At 47.7% G+C, this 22,597-nt stretch overlaps 1 protein-coding gene and 1 long non-coding RNA gene across 3 annotated transcripts in view; one reads left to right on the forward strand and one right to left on the reverse strand.

Moving 5' to 3' along the window:
- Window positions 1-22,597, forward strand: part of TTC23 (tetratricopeptide repeat domain 23) — a 99,584-nt gene that overhangs the window by 71,315 nt on the left and 5,672 nt on the right. For both annotated transcript variants that reach the window (XM_029952684.1, XM_029952683.1), the window contains exons 8-9: window positions 8,667-8,794; window positions 13,733-13,882. In XM_029952684.1, the coding sequence (XP_029808544.1) occupies window positions 8,667-8,794; window positions 13,733-13,882 (278 nt within the window). The remainder of the gene's footprint in view (window positions 1-8,666; window positions 8,795-13,732; window positions 13,883-22,597) is intronic.
- On the reverse strand, window positions 8,578-9,902 carry LOC115302740. The gene is made up of 2 exons (XR_003913610.1): window positions 9,673-9,902; window positions 8,578-8,780 (listed from the first exon to the last, which is right to left on the reverse strand). It is a non-coding gene; the product is annotated as an uncharacterized LOC115302740 (long non-coding RNA).

Genomic DNA, 22,597 nt, shown 5'->3' on the forward strand with positions numbered 1-22,597 from the left:
CCGGCATTTTGAGACTCAGAGTTTGTCCTGGCTTTTACCAATGGTGCCTCAGTGCGGCATGGGCCCATGTGGCATGCATGCAACCAGCTTCCCTTCGGAACTGGGGATGATCTGGGTCCCACAGTCTTTCGGGGTGCCTGGTTCTCATGTTATCTCTTTGTTAACCCCTCACAGGCCAGTCCCCTCACCGTGGGAACAAAGGGAACCCACCCAGGGCTGGGGGGGGGGGTTCTCCAGGGGTCTGCTGCCTCTAGCAAGGGGAAAGGGAAGGGGGGAATTTGGTACTTATCTTTGTCTGACACCTAAGGGGAGACTAATGCCCCCCCAAACACATACTCTGTCACCCACTCACACACACACACACACACATACTTTCTCTGGTGGCTTTCACCCAGGGTTGCAGGACTGTGACCTGGACATTAGTGACTTTTAGTTCCAAAATCCCAGCCAGATCCCCTGGGAGCAAATCTGCATGGCCTATCAAATGCTAAGGAGGTCCACCTGCCTGGGGACCTCAACTCTGCTCCCCTGTGCTTGAACCTGTCTCTGCAGAGTACACTTTTTTTTTTTTTTTTAAGAATCATTAACGAGAAACATTTCCCATCTGGGGATTCTCCATAGCCTGCTTGCTGAATGCCCATTGAAGGCATTGCCCTCTGACAAACGAAACGCCACTAGCCAAGAAGCTAGCGTGTTTCAGGCTCCATACTCAAGCTCATCCCTTTGCTCTGTGCCTTCCCTGCATTCCTTCTGCAGACAAAACTGCCCTAGAAGTCACGAAGGATTGCGATTGCATAAGGACTTCCAATTCAGGCTCCTGGAATGTCACTAACCTGAGCCTGGCCCGCTTCCCGGAGCAGCCATAGACAAACTTGGTATTAACAGCTCTCCCAACCCTGCGAAGTGTTCAGGGCATTGACCTGGTGTTTATAACTCTTCTCCTAAAGGATCTTAAAATGAAATGGGTGGAAGCCAAGTACATTTCAGTGTAAACCTCTGAGAGGCAGTGCCTGCTGAGCACAGGCGGCCTTGTTTGGAAGTGTTTGGGCTCTGTAGGGTCCGGACAGCACAGTGGGAGGGGCTCCGTCCCAGTAGAGCCTCAGAGGCAGGGGGGGTTCCCTGGCCATATGGACCGGACTCATGAGTGTGGGCGCATTCCTAAGATACAATTCCCCATACGCAAATATGCGCATCTTCCCGGCTCCCTCTTGTGCTAGGCCCTCCTCGCATTTTGCTCAGTAGACACAAAATATACAAGTATCTGGAGCTACGCATTGTATCTTGACACAGTCTTCTGTTTTATCCACCTACCTGATCCTCCCTTTTCTTGACTCTTCCTCCTGTGGGCCACCTTGTCACCCTGCTCCTCTGCTGGGTCCTACCCCACCTGCAACCCACTCCCTACCCCGCGTCCCTGGGTTATCGATGCCCCTTGGGCCCTGTGTGCCCCACAGAGACAAGAAGTCTGACAAACTCAGGAATACACATATGCCCAGTGCCAGCAGAGTCCTGATAGGTAACATGGCCACAGTCAGGTGTCTTGCACCTATCCAGGGACCCCTCAGCCACCCCTGCTGTCCCCATCACCCCTCCTCCAACCTGAGGCCTCCAAGTGGCATTTGTACCCCCCTTGGCTGGCCACATCCACCCACCTTTCACCCTTCTTCCAAGGCCTTCCTAGCACCCCCCTCCCCCCAACCCATGCCCTGTGTTCTCTGAGAGGCCCTTTCTCAGCACCTGTGCAGGGCCCATTTCTTGTTACAAAATGCACAGCCACCCTGAGCCCGGCCTGCCTCTGAACTCCATAAGCAGGTGCTGGCATCCATGCCTGGTGTGTGCTCTAAAATCCAGGTAAAGGGACACCTGGGTGGCTCAGTCGGTTGAGCATCCAACTTTGGCTCAGGTCATGATCTCACAGTTCATGGGTTCGAGCCCCACGTCGGGCTCAGTGCTGACAGCACAGAGCCTGGAGCCTGCTTCTGATTCTGTGTGTCCCTCTTTCTCTGGCCCTCCCCTGCTCATGATCTGTTTCTCAAAAATAAATAAATGTTAAAAAATTTTTTTAATTAAAAAAAATAAAGTCCAGGTAAGGAAGGGAAGGACAGTGAGTGGTGAGTGGGACCAGAGAAGAACCCTTCCCCTATTTCCAGAGAAATGCTGCTGGAGAGTGAGAGGCATCGTCCCCAGAGGTCCCAGGAGCCCAGAGGATGGTCAGGTGGGGGCTGCAGTGTTGGCCGAGGATCAGAGGGGTGCCCTCTTCCTCTCCCCAAGTCTGTGCTGTTGGTCTCTCTTCCCAAAGGGACAACCTTGTGCAAACTGAAACCTCCTCAGCCTTTGCTTACAAACTGCCTTTCATTTTTGCATCCAAGAACAAAGTCTGTGGCTTCATCCCTCTGCTAGGAAAGAGGAAGTAAGATCCAGTTTTTCACCCCGGTACTGCCTGATAATTTGTGTTCAGAATGTCTCAGAAAAGCATATGTTATGTGTACCCTGACTGGGCTCCAAAAAGGGTTTTGAGGGCCACTTAATGGAAAATACATACTTCAACCAAGACAAGTAACTGGGGCTGGAAACTGCTGGATGCCTGACCACTGCTGGGCGGGACAGTGAGTGGTGGGGAGGCAGAGATGGGGTCAGCTTCCTGGTGGCCCTGGAGACAGGCGGATCTCGTGGTGACTGAGTCCTTTACTGGGCCTGCAGGTGCCTGGCCCCGTGCAGGCCCTTCATGCGTGCCCTCCCTTGGAAGCCTCACCCAGCCTGCCGCCATCTTGGTCACCTCGCCCTACTGAGGCAAACCTTCCCCCCAGAGATGACCTTGGACTTCCTGGGGATCATATGGCTAGTGGGCCGTGGGTCTGCTGCTCCCAGATGCCGTGCCCAGGGCCTGAAGACCCTAAAGAGGGTCTTCAGTGTGGACCACAGGAAACCTTGAGGTGAAGAGACAGCCTCACTTGCGCTTCCTATGTCCTCAGGCCACCCTCATTCCACCTCCCACCTCACAGAGCTGGGAGGTGGCCTCAGGGCAGCCGTCTGTGCAGAGCCCAAGGCAGCCCCCAGCTGGGTCTAAACGGGTCCAGTCTGTTTGTTGGCGGGGCTGCATTCCCTGTGGCCCGTCATGCTTCTGCAGTTAGTCTGGAGTACAGACTATTTCCCAAGACTGTTACAAAAGATAATTGTCACATTGTACACGCAGGCCTCCCTCTTAATGAAAGCTGTCCTCTCTGTTCAGCTCTTGCCTTAGGACAGCCTCGAGAAAATGAGCCCAGGGTGGCTGGAATTTGTTTTAATTAAAAGCCTCCTAACCTCCAGTGTGTCAGACTGTAACCCCGCATTCCTCTTGCTCTTTGAATGGAGCCTGGTTTTCTTTTGCCTCTATGAGAACACAGAGACAGAACAGGGTCTGACAGGGCCTCCGGGAGACATTGAGGCCCCTGCCCAGCGGGCAGGCCACTCTTCCTCCCTCTCTGTAACACACAGACAGCCCCAACATTGTGTTGGGGTGGAAATGGGAGAAGGCTCGTGGCCTTGGAACACCTGTGCCGCCACGGCTCAGATGTACAACCTATGTCATGCTTCTCTGCTTTAGAAAATGACCTCATCTTCTGCCAGGGCCATTGGCATCAGGTTGCAGATGATTCTAGAAGAGGTTTTTTTAAATTGGGGCAGGCCTGTGTAAGAGAGCTGAAAATTGCTGGCTTTCTGTGAACCCACGCCCGGCCTCAGGGCACGAGGACCATGCTGGGACATGGCATCTCCCTCCCACCCCCACCCCAGGCTCAACCATCCATCTCTCTGGAAATCCTGTTGTCACTTGTTCCCCAGAAAAAACTCTGCTCATCAGGGAGTCACTCTTTAGCTGTAGTGACAGGTTTGCTCTCCTCTCAAAGATGGGTCACGTGGTTCACATGGGCTTTGGAGGGGCGAGGGAGACACAACAGGATCTTGCAGCAAAGGGAGTTTTCCTGTGTCGCAGGTAAAGATAAAAGTATTTCATATTTATAGACTGGGAAGGCACCCAGAGTGGATGCCCTACCCCTTCCTCTGTTCCTGAGTTCAAGGCTGTTGTGATCTCCAAAGGCCCTGACATGATGCGTGATGTGCGGCCAACTTCCGTGTGGTAACGGCAGTCGGGGGGCCCTTCCCCCTCCTCACTCCCTCGGACTAGCGGCCTTGCAGGAACAGAAACGGGAAAGGCCTGGACCTTTAGAGAAGCCGAGGACTCCAGCATCCAGGAAGGCAGCAGCAGCCCCACAGGGCTGACTCCCAGGCGGAGTCCGCCTCTGTCATCCCCCGCACAACATTTCGCTTTCATTCGCTGGTAACCACACTGCCCTCATTTCAGTAATACATTTCTTCTCCCTCCACCGCTCCCTGCCTTCCTCCCTCACTTTCACCCCCGCTTCCAGAGACCTATATGTGCTAACAAGCATTCTCTTTGGGGAAATATGAATAGATCCCCCTGAGGTAGAGATTGAGCCATTTATGCGCTAGTTTGCACTCAGCCAGGCGGCCCCCTCTCTCCCCCAGCATCTCTGTGAGATCAACTACACTAAGAGAAAAGGAGCATGTGGCCCTCAGGTGTAGGAGGCCAGCTGAAAATGGGGTGTTTGAGGGGAGGAAGTTGGTCAGCGTGTGGCTTCTGGGGAAAGGGGTACTAAGAGGGGGCAGACATTACAGGAAAGGGGCCAGAACGGTATCAAGCACCAGCTGTGCCCTCCTGTGCCCAGCCCCTCACCAGGACGGGGAGAAAAATGCTTCCCATCCCTCTGGCCTCCTCCTGTGTCTGACCATGGAGCCACTTCTGCCGAAGCGCAGGCTCTGACTCTCGGTGCCTCCTTGTTCAGCCCCAACTCCTTCCTCTGCACTTTACAACCACCATTCTTCGTAGTAAGAGCTGATCCCAGGAGAACGAGGCTGAGACTCAGAAAGATCTTTACTTTTTTTTTTTTTTAGTTTATTATGTTGAGAGTGAGGGGAGGGGCAGAGAGAGAGGGAGAAAGAGAATCTCAAGCAGGCTCCGTGCAGTCAGTGCAGAGCCCGACGTGGGGCTCGATCTCACGAACCATGAGATCATAGCCTGAGCTGAAATCAAGAGTCAATGCTTAATTAAGCCACCCAAGCACCCCTAGAAAGAACTTTACTCTTAAAGAAAGGCTTGGTTACATTCTTTGATTAGTTCCCTATTAGACAGAAAACTAAAATGTCAGGAGTACTCCACTCCTGAATATCCTTGTTAATTTTTAGACATGGAATGTTCATCTCTGTAATGCTTTTAAAATCAACAAAATAAATGTCACTTCACCCCCACTAATTTGCTGTCATCAGATTATTAAAGTAGCCAAAAGTAATACTTAGTTTGAGCATTAAATCTGTAATGCTTTCTCCCATGAGTCAGCTACTAGGAAAGAGATTTTCTGCTCAGTAGAATTTTCTCTTACCAAGAGAAAATGTTGAGTTAATGCTCTAGAAATCATCCATTTACTGGTCTAGCAGATCCTCACTGGGAGGAAGGAACAGGGGACTCGAGTCCAGTCAACTTCTGTCTATAACTATGAACTCCGGGGGCAGCTAGGACTGAGGTCTCCCCAGAGGCGTCACCTCAGAGCACAATTCCTGCTTCGGTCTGGCAACTGCCTAGGCTCCGGGCGAAGTAAATCTTGCAGGTAAAAGAAACGTCCTTGTTCTCAGATCTAACTTTTCCTTAGGTTGCCAGGGTTTGATAGTCTACATTTCCCAAGTGTTGGCTTCTCTTCTTTCTAAAACAGATCACATGGAGTGTACTTGAATCATTTCTTGAGACCCCCAACAGTCTCAGTGTGAACTTCGGGTGTCCCCAGAGCTCTCATGGAGTGCGGGGGCCACACATCGGGTGCACAGGACCCCAGTCTTCTGCACCTGTGACCTCTCTGTTTGCATAGTGCTCCCTTCGCCTTAACATGCCTGCTGGTCAGCCTAGCATGGCCCACAGAGGTCCATAACCACGACCCTCAGAGCTGTCCCTAAGTTAAAATGATTCCCATTTATTGAGCACTGACTAGGTGTTAGGCACATCTTCAGTTGTTTGTATGCACTAATTCATTTACTCCTGACAATGACCGGATAACGGAGGCCCTAGCATTGGGCTCCCCTTTTTCAGACGAGGAACCTGAGGTCAACCACGTGAGGCACACAGCCTGGAGGGAGCAGAGCCAGGAAACCTCCGACCCTGGAGCCTGCCCTCTTTGCCCCTCTCTGCACAGGCTGATTATGGCTCCTCCGCGAGCTCGGGGGTGCCGTCCTCACAGACGCCTCTTTGGAAGCACCTGGCACTCACGTCACAGTAGGAGAAAAATGAATTCAAGGGCTGATTCTTGGGAAAAGGTATTCCAATAGATACAACACTAGCTGGTCAAATCAAGAAAAGAGGGAGGTAGCACAAATACAAAATTAGAGATGATAAAGGGGAAATAACCAAATATAGAGGAAAAGTAAAGAGGTAAAGGATTATGTTTTGTCTTTTTTCTTGTACGTCTTTGTAGCACACAATACACATGAGATGTCCAAGTGGAAATGTCAAGCAGACCACTGTGTTACATGGGACATAACCTAATCTGGCAAATGTGTGCCTGTCATGTGTCGCCGTGAGGCCATCTCCGGCAGGTGTTTCATTGGGAGTCCCATGTTTCTGGGAGAGGGAGATACCACTTTTCCCTCTGCTAGAGAAGGGGTCGGTGGTCCAAATCCAGCTTACCCCTTGTATTAGTAAATAAGGTTTTCTTGGCACACAGCCACGCTCATTCATGTGTATTGTCTGGAAGTTTTGTGCCTCATCAGCAGAGTTGACTAGCAGAGAGAGAGACCATATTGCCCCCCAAAACCTCAAATACTTACCATCTTGTCCTTCACAGAGTAAGTTTGCTGACCCCTATACTGGAGCTCTATGATTTTTCCAGTTTCAGACCAGTTCCTAGTTAACTGCTTGGTTCAAAATTTCCAGGCCAAGTAGGTGATGCAGATTCAGGCCTCATCCCTGCACTGGCCCCATGTACCGTGTCTCGGTTCCAGATGCTGTTTCTCCAGCCATAGGATGGCCTGTGGACCAGTGCAACTGCTCTTCTCTCCATTGTAAGGATTCCTGATGGTATTGTTTTTCTTTTGCCGCATAACAAATTATGATTGTTTTAACCCATTCATCAACTCAGTTCTGTCTGTCAGAAGTCTAGGACAGTAAGGCTGGCTTTTCTGCTCAAGCGAAAATCAAGCTGTCGGCCTGCCACATTCTCATCTGGAGCATGGGAATACTTTTCCAAGCTCATTTCTGTTATTAGCAGAATTCAGTTCCTTGCAGTGTTAGGACTGACGTCCCCATTTGCTTGGTTGGCTAGTGGCCAGGGACCTCTCTTGGCTCCCCCAGGCCACTCTCAGGTCCTTACACCGTGTTCATTCCGTCTCACCAATAGAGAGCCTCCATGTCAAATCCTCCTTATGCTCTGAATGTCTCTGGCTGCCTTTTCTGCTACCAACTAAAGAAAACTCTGCTTTTCAAGGACTAAGATGATTAGGTTAAACCCAAGGGATAATCTCCCTTTCTTGAAGTCAGCTGTGGTATATCACATAATCTCATTACAGGAGTAATATCATATCTGCAAGTTCCGCCCATACTCACACGGGAGGGAGGAGACAGAGGTGAGGGGCATTTAGCGTCATCCTAGAATTCTGCCCGTCACAGAAGAATTTGGCCTTTTGTAGCAAGCTGCATTCCATCTTTCTACCACACACAGTCCCTCGTCCCCAGTCCTCAGGCTTACAAAACTTCACCCCTTAAAGACTACACCTTTTTTTTCTAATTCCCTCATGGCCCACTCAGCTTCAGCACCACTCACTGTTCTGGCTTCTGGTTCCTTCTTCGTTCCCCATACATGAGGTTTTCCTTTTCTTGCTTTCAAGATTGGCATATATTTTAAAATATTTTCATTGTATTATAACCAGTAGGTTTATGTGTTTGGGATGGCTGGGTTTCTTCCTATAGCAGCATGTCAGCCATGTTTTCTAGGATTTTAATGTTGTAAAACTATGTTTTTTGCTTTTTGTTTAAAAAAATTTTTTTTATGTTTATTTTATTTTTGAGAGAGGGAGAGAGACAGGGTGTGAGCAGGGTAGGGGCAGAAAGAGAGGGAGGCACAGAATCTGAAGCAGGCTTCAGGCTTTGAGCTGTCAGCACAGAGCCTGATGTGGGGCTTGAACTCACAAACCGCGAGATCATGACTTGAGCCGAAGTCGGATGCTTACCTGACTGAGCCACCCGGGTGCCCCAGATGTTTTATTAAGAAAAAGGGGGCCTCTTGGAGCCCTAACCTCAGTGAGCAGCAACTAGAGTTAGAGGAAGAATTAACGGTTAACCTGAAAACTCACCAGTGCGTTCAAGTCTGGGGAATGTTTTCCCCATCTGCATTCATGTTGCTTACCGTATTGCTGGGAGAGCTAAAATGTATGAAAACCAAGGAAAGTAAATTGCTGTATCCTTCTGAGACCTAAACCTTTTCTGAAAAACAGTCCAATTAACTAGGTCCTCTTGTCTAAATACTTACGACTTTCAAATAGTTCACCACCACTAAATGCATATTTATTCTGTTTCCATTTCAAATCTGCAAGCAATCTTCAAATGTTGTTACGATGTTCTTCTTCAGATGTGGCCGAGCAGTATTTTCAAGAGAGCATGGCTAATCTTAAGGATGCCGAAGGGATGGGAAAAGCCAAATTTCTTTCAATTCAAGATGATTATTGCCATTTTCTACAAGTCACTGGACAAAAAGAGGTAAGTGCATTTGGACCCGAGTTTGACTAGTTATTTGCATGAGCTGATATGCAGAGCGCTACTCCTACACTCTACAAGCATCCGTCTAGCATCTACTCTGGGCAAGGTGTATGCCAGGCTCCAACAGGCACGGGGTAAATAAAGCCAGGTGGCCACCACCGGGCAGATCCCAAATACTCACTCTTGATGAATGAAAACTACTTATAAGACTGTAGGTGCCATGTTCCCCAAGTCCCCACAAAGGAGCCTAAAGGACGAGAAACCTTGAAAACCCAGTGGGCAGACCCTGCTTATCACAGCCTGCAGTCCTGGCTGGGAGAGAGGAGGGTGGTGATTGTGCCTAATTCCTCTCTCCTAATTTTGGGTTAGTCGTGGAATTTATATATCTAATGAGAGCTACACAGCACTGAAGTTACAGCCCACGGCCCGTTGGACGACACAAGCATGCTTTCTTATGGCTTGTAAATATAGAACAAGACCCAGACTTTATATGCAACGTAATTAAACCCTTGGGAAGGGACTCCATGCAAAGCCTAACAACTACCAGAAAGCCACTTGCTGTGGTTTTATGTATATAGCTCTATTTTTTTTTTCAGTTTCAACCTATCAAGACGAATCCTTGGAATGAAAAGCTTTTATTTCCTCTGCTGTTCTGTAGCCCTCCCCCACAGCTCTGTCCTAAACTCCTCCCACTCTTCTCTCAGTGGATGTGAGCTTAAGGAACACAGGTTTTTAATCTAGATGCACCCATGTTCCTCGGGCCGAAGTAGGACTCCAGTGACCATCACTAATGGAGTTTCCATATTATTCTCCATCACCCAACTTAGTAGAAAAGGGCCTTCCAGGGGCCTCAGAGTCTAGTCATTAGTCATTTTCACCTCCAAAATGTATTGGTTGCTATGTCCTCCTCTGCCGGTCAGCACCTCTGTCTGGACCACTCCAACAGATCTGGTCCCCCAGCTGCTTCATCCACTCTTGACTGTTTCTCATCCCTTCTGAGTAAAGTAGCTGTGGTGATCTTTTCAGAATGCACATCTGATCAGTAAGCCCTCCCCCCCCCAATTTGTAAAATACTCCAGTGGCTTCTCAGTGCCCTTTAAATAAATCAGAATCCTGTGTGCCTCACAATACCTTCAAAGATCTAGATTCTGCTAACATTTTCAGTATTATTTTTACCCTCTCCTCAGATCTGTGTTCTCACCCACTGGCCTTTTCTAATCCCCACTTCCAGGCAGTGCCTGCTTTTGGTTCCTGCTCTTGGAAGGCTTTTCCTCATTGATCTCCTAACTGATACAGGTCTATCTTTCAGGATTCATCAGCTTGCCTGAATCCTTTCCCCAGTCTTCCTCAGATTCTTCCCATTATTGTTCATCATAGAATCCTGTTTGATATAATAATATGATGCGCATAGTACAATTCTTACAATAGAACAATACTGTGAGAATAGTAAGTATGTATGAATAGTAAGGAGGTAAGTCCCTGCCTGGACTGATTCCATGAGAACAGAGACCCTCTTGCTCATGGAGGGGAAGCAGGAGCAGATGGGTGGGTGGATGTTTGGCTGTGGGTCACCTGACTGCTCTGGCTGCCACAGGACATCCACCATCTCCTTATTCCTGCCTGGCTTCCTGCCCTGGCGTCTGTCACTGATGCCACACCTCACTGCCCTTGCCCCAGTCACCCAAATCAGTGGTATTGATCTAAAGATGCACCTCGCCACCCTCGGCTGCCCTTGGAGAGTTTGGCAACCTGGCTCTTTTCATTCTATCCCCTGCCAGCCCTTCCGGTGCCCTTGTAAGAACGGAAAAAGCTGCCTCTTCCTCGGGTGCACGCAGCCCTTGCCAGAGCACATTGCTTGGAGAAGGGAGCACAGGCCGGATTTCAGCTGCCCTCATTCTCCTGCCTTGTGCATGATGCAACCCATCTGACCAAACGTGGTGACCTTGCACGGCACTCACCCTGGTTGCAGCCCTCTGCCTGTGGGCTCTAGCTGGAGTCAGCCAACAAGGCTGGCCCTGAGGACAGTCCCAGGCATGAGCACGGGGCTGTGCTCAGAGCACCCCAGATGTGGTCACAGCCGGTACATTGGGCGAGAACCCTGTACCAACACGAAGGTGCTCTTTGGGGAGGAAAATGCCTTTCAAGGTAAAATGTAAATGAAGGTCACTCTGCCACAGATTAAAATACTCTATGTGGGTTTATCTTCTAGTTGTGCTGCTTTCTTGCTCAAGAACTTTCTCCGGCTTCTTATTCCGTGTAAGAAAATCCAAACTCCCAAGGCTGGCATGAAGGCCCTCCACCAGCCACCAGCCCAGCCTGTCTCCCCACTTCCCCTTCCCACTCTCTGCGCTGCAGTCAGATTAGCCCACTGGCTGGCCCTGCCCTCCGGCCTCCTCACACCGGGGCTCACCGTTTCCCATGCCCTCTCCTCCACGCACCCACGTCCTGCATCTTCTCACTCTTACCTCGTGATTCACTAGCCTGTCTAGACCGTCGTCTGCATGCCTTCCATGGATTCTCATGCTTTTAATCTATGGAGAGAGATTGTCTTGACTGGGTAGATGAGACTCAGATTCCTGAGGTTTGTTTCTAAGGGTGTGGATCAACCATGCATCTAAAAAAATGATAGGCCAAACCATCTCCCTCTGATCTCTCTGCCCCTCAGATTCATTTATAGATGATGATGATGATCATGGTGGTGGTGATGGTGATGGTGATGATGAAGAAAACTCAACAACTCATAAGTTTTTGGGATGAAGTACCTATAAAGCTACCAGAGCAGCACCTTGCAATGGAGTTGGTGCTCAGTAATTAATTGATAGCTGAGATTATTTATCATCATTATCAGGCCCTACACGTGAATTTCCCCCACCTCACACCTGGGCTCCCAGTCTCCCACACCCTCTCCTCCGCCTACTCAGGTCCTATTTTTTCTTCACTCCTCTCCATTAAGTTTTTCTAATTCTCACAGACTGACAGTCTCTGTTTGCTCCAAACCCATGTGGCATCTTGTCCATCATCATCTTAACCTGCCGTTCAAGTTCACGCAGATCTCTCCCTAGTTTTCCCCAGTCAGGCCATAAATAGCACTGAAAGCTTCATTCAGGAAAAAGAGTCTGGCTCTTCTTTCCATCGTGGACTCTTCCAAACCTGATCACCAACTTCTAAGGACAAGTCACCAAGCCCCACACGTGCACCATGCTAAATCCTTCCTCACAGGGCCTGGGAGGGGACGCGGTATGAAAAAATGGGACGGGCTTTAGCATCAGGCAAGTTGCCCACATACCGAGGTAGGTCACATGCTTCATAGTTTCCAGTCTCTCTGGTGATTTCATCTTTCCACCTAAGAAATTGTTTCTGCCTCTCACTGCCTTCGCTGTGGTTGGTTCCGCACCCCAGCCCCAGCACCTGTGTCATATTATTGCCAATGAAACGAGTAAAGCTTTGCCAGCTCCCATCTGTGGAGTGCTAGCAGGACACCTTCAGGGCCGTTTGGTGGGGATGCCCTTTAACTGATTCCGGCCTTATTTGGGTCTCAAATTCAGCATTTGTACCCTTCAGCCATAATCCTGCTTTTGTGTACAAGACCACAGAAGAATTTCAGGAGAAATGCACAGCTTTCCCCCTCTATGTCTTGGTGTCTGACTAAAGATGTTAATGTCAGACCAACCCATGTTTTTTATTCCACGTTCGTATAAATAAGCCCAATAAACCAAACAAAATGTCAAATATATTTAATTTTTCGCCATGTTGGAATGTTTGCTTTTGGTTTCCTAAACTATTCCTTATGTTCTGGATGTTTTGTAAGTACATGTGCTGCCAGTTCACTTATGTAAGAATGTCACTGGCCACACAGGGAAAAGAGCCCAAAACTGAAAAGGATTCAAGTCACTGGCTGGATTCAGATCCTAGGTCTGCCACTGGGGAGCTGTCTGTCTGATCCTGAGAGAGTTTCTCTCTTTCTTTCTCTCTTTCTTTTTCTTCCCTCCTTCCTTCCTTCCTTCCTTCCTTCCTTCCTTCCTTCCTTCCTTCCTTCCTTCCTTCCTTCCTTTCTTTCTTTCTTTCTTTCTCTCTCTCTCTCTCTCTCCTTCCTTCCTTCCTTCCTTCCTTCCTTCCTTCCTTCCTTCCTTCCTTCCTTCCTACCTCTCTCTCTCTCTCTCTCTCTCTCTATTTCTTTCTTTCTTTTTTTACTGTTTGTTTGTTTGGAGAGCATGAGCAGAGGAGGGGTGGGGGGGAGAGAGGGAGCTAGAGAATCCCAAGTGAGGCCTAACCCCACAACCACAAGATTACGACCTGAGCCAACATCAAGAGTCGGACCTGAGCGTGTTTCTTGAATGCTCTGTGCCTCAGTTTCCTCTTCTGTTCAGCGAGGATTAAAATTGTACTTATCTAGGGGCACCTGGGTGGCTCAGTCGGGTAAGCGTCTGACTTTAGCTCAGGTCATGATCTCACTGCTCATGGGTTCAAGCCCCGTGTCAGGCTGTGTCTCCCTCTCTCTGACCCTCCCCCACTTCCACTCTGTCTCTCTCTCTCAAAAACAAACATTTTTTAAAGGTTTATTAAAATATTGTACTTATCTAAAGGAGACAGAATAACTGAGCTCACACATGCAAACTGTTTAGTACAGCTCTTGGCACGTAAAGGACACAAAACATGTGAGCTTTTGCTCTTTCTACTTGACTGAAATGAGTTCCTGTACTCGCTGAAGTGATTTGCTCTCCAGGTGTCCGTCTCCACGGTCAGCACCTCCCCCGCCACATGTGTGCTGCTCCCTGTCCCCTGTTTAAAGGGAAGGGTAGGCTCAGCTCAGGAGACACTACCCAGACCCATTCCCCGGAAGGGTGGAAATACACATTGGTCACATCATTTTCCTCAGAGGCATAGATTTTATCAGCCTTTGGGCTTTTTAACCAGATTTAACTTTTGTTCCTTTCACAGAGAGCAACCTCCATCCTGAGAGAGTCCCTGGAAGCCAAAGTGGGAGTGTTCGGTGATCTCAGTCCGGAGGTGGCAGAGACATACCGGCTGTTAGGCGGGGCCGACCTGGCACAGGGGAACCAAAGTGGGGCCCACAAGAGACTAAAGAAGGTAAAGTTGGAGCCAATACTAACGTGGAGAAAATGCTCCGCACGGGTCGCTTTCTCTCCCTCCGCCATACTGTAAATGAAACTTCATCAGTGGCTTATTTAGGTAAGGTGACATCACTTACGGAGTTGATCCAAGCCAACATTTTTTGGGTCAACAATATAATAATCCTCGTATACACGTATGTTTGTTTTTAAATGAATCATCAATTATTTTTTTGCCATGCAAATATTTTAAGTTTTTTACATAGTGTTATTTATCAGTCTTTTCTTTTATTGTACTCTTTCTGTACACTCAGTTTCTGGAGGTATTCTTGAATCTTTGTGTATGTTCTTCTAGTACCTGTATGTTTGTTTCTTTTTAAATTTGGGGTTTGTGTGGAAGGTATGAGGTAAGGATCTAATGTTATCTTTTTTCAAATGGCTACGCAGTTGTCCAGCACCTTATTAAAAAGCCCATTTACGTTCCAGTGATTTGAGATGACACCTTCAGCACCTACTACACTTGTATATATATTTGAGTATATTTCCAGATTCCTATTCTCTTCCATTTGTGTTTTGTATATTCAAGTCCCAGTGCCTCATTGGTCTTAACTATGGAGATTTCATACCATGATTTAATAGCAGGTAGGACTGGACTCCCTTCGTGGTGTTTTTTATCTCCTAGAATATCATGTTTTCTAGACATTTTTCCATATTTATTTTTCCACCCGAATTGTAGTATCAACTGGTCTAACTCCATAAGAAGTTTGGTGGCAAAGTGAAGTTCTGGAAGACTAACGTCTTTATCATGTAGAGTCGTTCTACCCAAGAACAAGGGATGTCTTTATATTTGTTCACATCTACTGTGTATCATTCAGGCACATTTTAAAGTGTTCCTTATCTAAGTTTTGCACATTTCTTATTAAGTCGATTGCTAAGCATTTCCTCTTCCTTAATGCTGTTATAATCGGAGTTTTATCCAGTATTATGTTTTTTAACTGTTTGTGTATGTGTGTATTTGCATGCAATCGATTGGTTTCTCTATGTTATTTTATATTCTGCTTGCTCACTTAATTCTTTTCATACTTGAGTTAATTTGAATATTGGTTCTGTCAAGTTTTTCAGGTGTACCATTACATCTGCAAAAAGTTTTACTTTCTGTTTTCTACTTCTTATGCCTCTTATTGATTTCTCTTATCTGATTGCATTGGCTTGTACCTACAGTACAATAATAAGAGAGAGATAATGAGCATCCTTGTCTTGTTCCTGATGTTAGTGCAAATGCCTCTAGTGATTTTTCATAGAGTAGGTGCTGGCTTTGGACCAAGGTTTATATATTTTATCATGGTAAGGAAGTCTCCATCAATTTCTATTTTCATGAGTTTTTTTTATTAGAAATAAGTGCTGGATTTTGTCAGAGGCTTTTCATCATCAGTGGAAATAAATAATCATATGATTCTTGTTAGAGTACTTAATATGGTATATTTTATTATAATATTGAACCAGCCTTGCATTCCTGGAATAAGTCCCCTTGGTCATATTAAACTATTCTCTCAGTGCAATGTTGATTTTGTTTGCTAATATTTATTCTAGGATGTTTTGCTCTTATTGGTAAGTGATATTTGTCTAAGTAACAATGTTATATTTGCTTCATAAAAATAATTTGGACATTTACCTTTATTTTCTATGCCTAAAGGAATTTATGCAGCATCAAAATGAGTCTTTGAAGGTTTGTACCTCCTGTGAAATTCTTTAGGCCTGGTGCTTTTTTTAGGTGGCAGGGAATTCTTTGACAGCCTTCTCTATTTCTCAATAAAAATTGCTCTGTTGAAGCTTTCTCGCTGCAATGAAATCATTTTGGTAAACTGTATATCTATTTCACTGTCATTTTCAGATGGATTGGCATAGAGATTTGCAAAGTAATCTCATGAATTTTTAAAATTTCTACTTTTTTTAGTATTTATCTTCCCATTGTGATTTCTTAGTTTTATATTTGGATTTCTTCACTTGTTCATTGGCTGAGTTAGTTAGTGGTTTGTCTCTTTTGTTAGTTTTTCAAACTCCATAGGTCAGTTGCCTTCCTATTCTGTTTCACTGGTTTCTGATTTTATCTTCGTTATTTATTTTTATGTAACTTATTTTGTTTTACTCTGTTGGAGTTTTTCCTATCTTTTTGAATTGGGAATTGAATTTGTTTCCATTGTTTTATATATATAGTGTTTTATGCTATGGATTTTCCTTATTGCTCTAAGTGTATCTCCTAAGTTTTGTCATGTTGTGTTTTCATTACATTAATTAGTTTTAAAATGGGAGAAACCTGGGAACCTCCAAGTAACTGACAAAACCAAAAGAATTAACTTTAGCTTTGAGTAGGCTACCCTGTACATTGAGCCTTTATCTCTTCTTACGACTTTTCTGAATCTGTTGGCAGAAGACATCAGATTTGGTAACATGTGACCAAGACAGATATGCTTCTTGTCTTTGTGAGACTTTCCAGTCTAACCAGGAAGATATATTAAACTAACCCTTTCAGCTAATTTAAACATCATGCATGTACCAAAGACGTTATTGAGGAAAGAGTGAGAAGGATGCCAAGAGTGACAGTTGCCCTGGGTTTCTCCATCCCCTACTTCTAACTTAATGCTTATTGACTGATTGTTCTATCCCTGGCACAGTGTTAAATGATTTACATATATTAACTTACTTAAGCCCTATAGCAATGTAAAGAGTTGGATGCTTCTCCTGTTTTTTACGAAGAGAGAAGGGAAACTGAGGCCAAAAGAGTGTCTCAGCATTGATTGATTGCAGAGTCAGGAGTTGGAGTGGGGCTTTGTTAGACCGGGAAGTAGGGACTGTGTGTCTCTGGCCATTTGCCAGAACGCGGGGAGACAGGGCTGAAACCTGTATGTCTCTTGGGTGCGTGTGCTGTGGTACATATGTGTGCCCATCTGAGGACAGGGCTGGCCACACTGTGGACACTAGGGTACACACACACACAGGACTGGAAACATGACTTGCGCGTCGTCTATTGAGCTGCACTTTTCTTCTTTAGCCCTGGGCTTGGCAGAGCCAGAGCAGCTCCCTAAAGCTATGAGCTGAGCATTTCTCTCACTTTTATGCCAACAGCTGCGTCCCCCAAGTTTTCAACCCTGGAACAGCAATCTGAGGAACACTAGCTTCTCCAGATGTGCCCTCCCGCACTGCATGGCCTGGGCATGGTCCCGTTGGCATGAAAACAGGAAGGCACGAGAGACAAAGCAGACAGCGGGATTAAATTACTGCTAGGAAAAACCATATTATTGATCTGTCTTTCAAAGACGTCTGCCTGTGGGGGAAAATTGGAGAAATCTGTTGGCTCCAGATGGAAATTTCCACAGCAAAAAATTCCACTTTGCTTTTGCAACATAGAGACCTGGTTTGATTCTAAGATGGGCATCACTGCCAACATTTCCATCCAGGTGAAAGGCTGCAAAAAAGAATTAGTAAAGACTGTTTCCTGGGGCACCTGGGTGGCTCAGTCAGTTAAGCCTCTGTCTTCAGCTCAGATCATAATCTTATGGCTCATGGGTTCAAGCCCCGCATCAGGCTCTGTGCTGACAATGCAGAACCTGCTTAGATATTCTCTCTCTCTCCCTCCCCCACCTCTCAAAACACATAAATTTGGAGGGGAGCGGAAATAGACTGTTTCCCAGGTCAGTAGCCTCTCTGGACTAATCCTGGGCCCAGTGACAAGGTCAAGCTAGGGTTTGGACCCCCCCCCCTTCATCCAACATTCCTACTAAGGGTTCAGTCCACTACCTGACTGCTTTACAATGGCAGACATTGAACATTCTATAAAAGAATAACATAATTTTCTGTGACCTCTCTCCAAGAAATCCAAAGCCCACTATAGTGAATCAGTTGATGAAGGACAAGGGAAAATGGTTTTTACTCATTGATTGTAGATGAGAAAGCCACCCCTGGAAGGATCTCATGTGGTCATGGGTTAAGACCCTAGGGCAGCCATTCCTCCAACGGGCCAAGCACACAGAGCCTCCTGGTTTGACCGCTGTATTTTATACATAATTCATGCATTGTCATTCCATCAGCAGACCACTTAGTTTTACTTTCCCTTTAGCCTATGTGGTGTTTTCCTTGTTGCCTTGGATACCAGAAGATCCAGAGCGAGCTTGGAGTCCCCACAGAGCCCCATGTTAGCCCACACTGTTTTCAGGTGTAGTCCCATTTCTCCTTGATCCTGATTTTCCTGATCATCACTGACTAACCCATTATTGGGCTGCCCCAGGTCACCTCAGATTTTTTTTGAAAGAGAGTAAGGTCATGATGACATTAATGTCATATAAAAAAAAATCCTGTTCTTGAGTTGAGAAGCATACTTAAAGACATTACAAGCACTCCTCACTTGAAGCTATTTGTAAATCGGTTGATAAGAGTATCACAATGGGAGCTGATGGATAGAGAGATCAAGGTCATGTCCATTTTGGACACCTTCCGTGGGGATATGTGGGGACTCCCTTTGCCTGCTCTAGGCTAGGTGGGAACGAGAATCCCAGCTCTGCTGGCTGTAGGCTGCCCTGGGTTCGTCAGCTGCCCAAAAAAGTCCCTGTCCTCAGGTCAGGTCCCCCAACCACAGCAGCCCCCACACAGCACCCCTCCGCATTTGCTGTCCCTTACAAAACACAGATGGGCAGTGTGCCCAGACTGTCCCCCACAGAAGACTACATAGGAAAGCTCTTCAACCAGCAGAGCCTTCCGGCTGCTTGTTGAGTGCTCAGTGCCATAAATGCTCCTAAGTTGGCATCGGAGTGTGGAGGGCGCAGAACCACGGTCTGAGCAGATAGTCCTGGCCTGAGATTGGCAGTTTGTCATGACCTCCTGAAGCGGGTCACCGAGAGTGAAACCCACGGACACAAACGGAGATGGTGGGTGTATGGGTTTATTTGTTCCGCCGAACTGCCCCTCCCAAGTGGTGGCAAGTCCTCAGGAGAGAGCACTGCCGAGCAGGAGCTCAGGGTTTTCAAGGGCTTTGGCAAGACAAAATAAGTCATCATTTAGTTAACCAATCATAGTTTACAGCATTTTATACTGGTCAACCAAATTTTGACACACAAACGTAAGATTTGGTAGAGACCTATTAATTTTAGAGTTCTTTGTCTTAGGAGAAATTTGAAGTGACCAATCACAGGTCTGAAGGGGAGGCGAAGCAGGTGCACAGAAGCCAGAACTTTGCGGTTAAAGGGTGGGATCTAGCAACAGTATTTTAGCAAACAAGTTAACCTTTAAGTTATAATTTATGGGTTACATCTTAGGACTCCTGGAGCTCAATTTCCCAACCCTTGATTGTTCAGGCAGAAGGGCTGGAGAGTGAAACAATAGTTGGTAATTTTTCATTAGGGTCAGTTTGACCCGAGGAGGGTCTGACAGTCAGAACCTCACTGGAGGCAGGACAACTGTGCGTTCATGAGTGGATGGCTGGCTACAGAGGGGAAGGCAAAACCTACTGCATAAAAGCAGCATGATCTTGAACAGGTGGAAAGAGCGATGGTCAGGTATGGCTGGCGAGACTGCACCGGCTCAGGACAGACTCGACGAGGTGGCCGTGCCCCATGCCAGGAGGGAAACCAGCCACAAAAAGGCAGCTCAGAAGGCTTAGCATTTAGGAGGGTCTGGATCTCTTGCTCTGTCTGGCTCCGAAATAGGCGAGTCCAACTTTTATACAAAGAGCTGGCTGTCCGCTTGAGAGAAGGAAGCCGTGACCCATCCGTGGGTGCCTGGCAGGATTCCCTGCGCAGGAGCGTCTTGCTGATGTGTTTGTTCTCTAAGCATTTGCATTGCAGTTGTCCTGGAGAAATATGGTTATAACTTGCTCCAGGACAGTGGCCAGGGGCTGGAGCAAAGTCGTAGGGGAGTCGAAGGAAGCTGATAAGGAGGTAGAACCCAGGGCACATGGCAACTCAGAGGTGAGGCGTTGAGGGAGACGAAGATGACACCCACACTTCAAGGCTGGCCCTCTGGAGGCACTTGGGGAGAGCTTTGCAAACGGGGCTGCTCCCCAGGGTCCCTGGGCCTCTCCTTCTTCCTCATCTCGCATGTCCCCCATCCCGGGGCCCCTGGTCCCACCTTATCTGTCCTTCTGTTGTGGGAGGCATCCTGTGCCTCTGTGCAGCAATCCTGGGGGCCCTGTATTAGTGGTTCTCCAAGTAAGGGAGCTGCAGGGGTGTGAGTGTGTGAGTGCACGTGAGAGAGAGCGAGAGTGAGAGAGAAGGGGAGTCACAGTGCTCCCCCAAACACTTCCCAGGCCTCCTGCCTGGGGCCCCAGCACCAGAACCCCCTCCCTGGGGCCTGTCCCCACACAGCCGACTCCCCATTCTGCCTGTCTCAACTCACATGTCACCTCACAGAGGCCTTCCCTGACCCGAGTGCCTCTCCCACCACTGATGCCCCCCACTTTTCTTCTGTCCCCCGTCTTCTCTTTTCCCCAGCTCTGATTGTGAGTCATTCTCACACATTCATTTATAAGATCTTTCAATGTCTGCCCCCCCCAACCCTGGAGTCCCCCTGCGAGCAAGGCCACGCCTCTGCTCCGTCCCTGATGCAGACACAGGTCTGCATATCGGGGTGCTCTGCAAACAGCTGCCACAGGAGTGGGCAGATAGGGAGGAGGACTGGGCCCAGTGAGCACAGGCTGGTGTCTGTTTCTGTAGGAAAATGCTCCCTGATGAACCGTATTTTGGTGTGTCCTTTTGGTTCCGCCAAGGTCGTCATTTAAGTAAATCACATTTACCTGCTTTGCAAAGATTCGTAAGTGGAAGTGCATTTGTGTTTTTCTAAACGTTGAAGGCATCTTTCCTGACATCTTTTTTTCTTGATGCCAGCCTTGAGAATTGACATATAAACGGAGCCACAGGCCATGAGTGTCAGGGTAATTTCTCCGCCACAGACATACTGTTGCACCAGATAATGGTTTCAGGTTGTGAGAACTAGAGTCTTTTTAAAAAGATATTGCCTTTCTGGGGCTTTGTTTTTCATTTCCCATAAAGACAAAATACTTGGACTAGCATGACGAGCTTGGCAGGGACTCTTACCAGGCATGAAAAAGTCTGTCTTTGTCAGCTTGCCATCATCGAGCCCTGTGGCCTTGCCACTGAGGTGGCTCTTTAGAGACAGGCCTTTGCCGTGCGACCTCTGTGAATAAGCAGGACTTGTCGCATCAGCACATCCATTGTCTGAAATTCCCTGATAGGAATTATTATCCAGTTCCGGGACTCAAGGCTGGGACAGGGGGGCAGGGGGCTGGGGGTTGATGGGTGAAGGGAGGGCTAAGGCACCCCAGTCCAGTTCTGCAGAGTCTCCCCGCCCCGCCCCCCCCATGCTAATGCTAATAAATGGCCTTGAGTAATGACTGCAGGTTTTCAGAGATTCCTGCCCAAGCCAGAAAATATGCTGCTTTGTGAGTTTGGGGCTTTTGTTGTTGTGGTTTTCTTTTTTTTCTTTTTTCTTTTTAAATGTTTTATTTATATTTTTGAGAGAGAGAGAAAGAGAATCCCAAGCTAACAGTGCAGAGCCTGACATGAGGGTCAAACTCACAAACTGTGGGATCATGACCTTAGCTGAAATCCAGAGTCAGACACTTAGATGACTGAGCCACCCAGGTGCCCCTGTCACAGTTCTCTAAAGCCAGAGGACATGGAATCAGCTAACCTCCACGCCGCAGCTGCCCCTGAGCCGCCCCTCCAGCCACACTGGGAAGGGTGTGAGCTCTTGGACACACAGGCAGGCCAGGGCTAGGAAGACACCAACTGACAGCTCCTGGGCCCCTTAGAAAGCTCGCAGGGCGCCTGGGTGGCTCAGTTGGTTGAGTGTCCGACTTCGGCTCAGGTCATGATCTCATGGTTCATGGGTTCAAGCCCCACGTCAGGCTCTGTGCCGACAGCTCAGAGCCTGGAGCCTGCTTCAGATTCTGTGTCTCCCTCTCTCTCTCTCCGCTCCTCCCCCACTCATGCTCTGTCTCTCTCTGTCTCAATAATAAATAAATAAATAAATAAATAAGTAAGAAACCTAGCTCACGTCAAAAATAAGCTTTTAATTTAGCATCTGATGCCTAAGGTTGTGTCATAAGTGGCCCTGGCTTTAGGAGGGACCACTGAGGGGAGCAGCACACAGCGAGCAGCACTCCTGTGACCACGGGGCCTGCCTGGATTTTGAGGGGGAGGCTTGGTGACACAGCAGCCACCACAAAGCCTCCTCACCAGAGGTGCCAGGAGCTGGTGGAGCCCTGGAGCCCCGTGGTCCGCGCGTGTCTGCAGGCTCGGTATACGAACACCCTCAGCTGAACTGCCCGTCCTCTTGTTTGATCATCCGTTCATCTAGCAATTAGTGCCCCTACTTGCATGCCAGGGAATGTTCCGGAACCTGGGGCACAAAGGCCAGCAACACAAATGTGGCCCCTTTGGGGAACGCTTGCAGGCCAGTGTAGAAGCAGGTGCTACCTCTTGTCTTTCTGCAGGGGAGGAAAGCTACTTGTTTGGTGTTGAAGGAATAATGGAAACACATACGACTTCTTCTGACCCCTGCAGATAAAATCAAAGAGCATAGCAGCCATGTAACGGTTCCACAAAATTCATCTGGATCCTGGAAATTTTAGGGTTTTGTCCACTTAAAGAAAAATGAGAAGCACCCTGTAGAGGCTGATTTCAAATAGGAGAGCACTGGCCTTGGAAGAAGAATCTGGAAGAGC

The sequence above is a fragment of the Suricata suricatta genome, chromosome 9 (genome assembly GCF_006229205.1).
Source record: "Suricata suricatta isolate VVHF042 chromosome 9, meerkat_22Aug2017_6uvM2_HiC, whole genome shotgun sequence".
Taxonomy (NCBI): Eukaryota; Metazoa; Chordata; class Mammalia; order Carnivora; family Herpestidae; genus Suricata; species Suricata suricatta.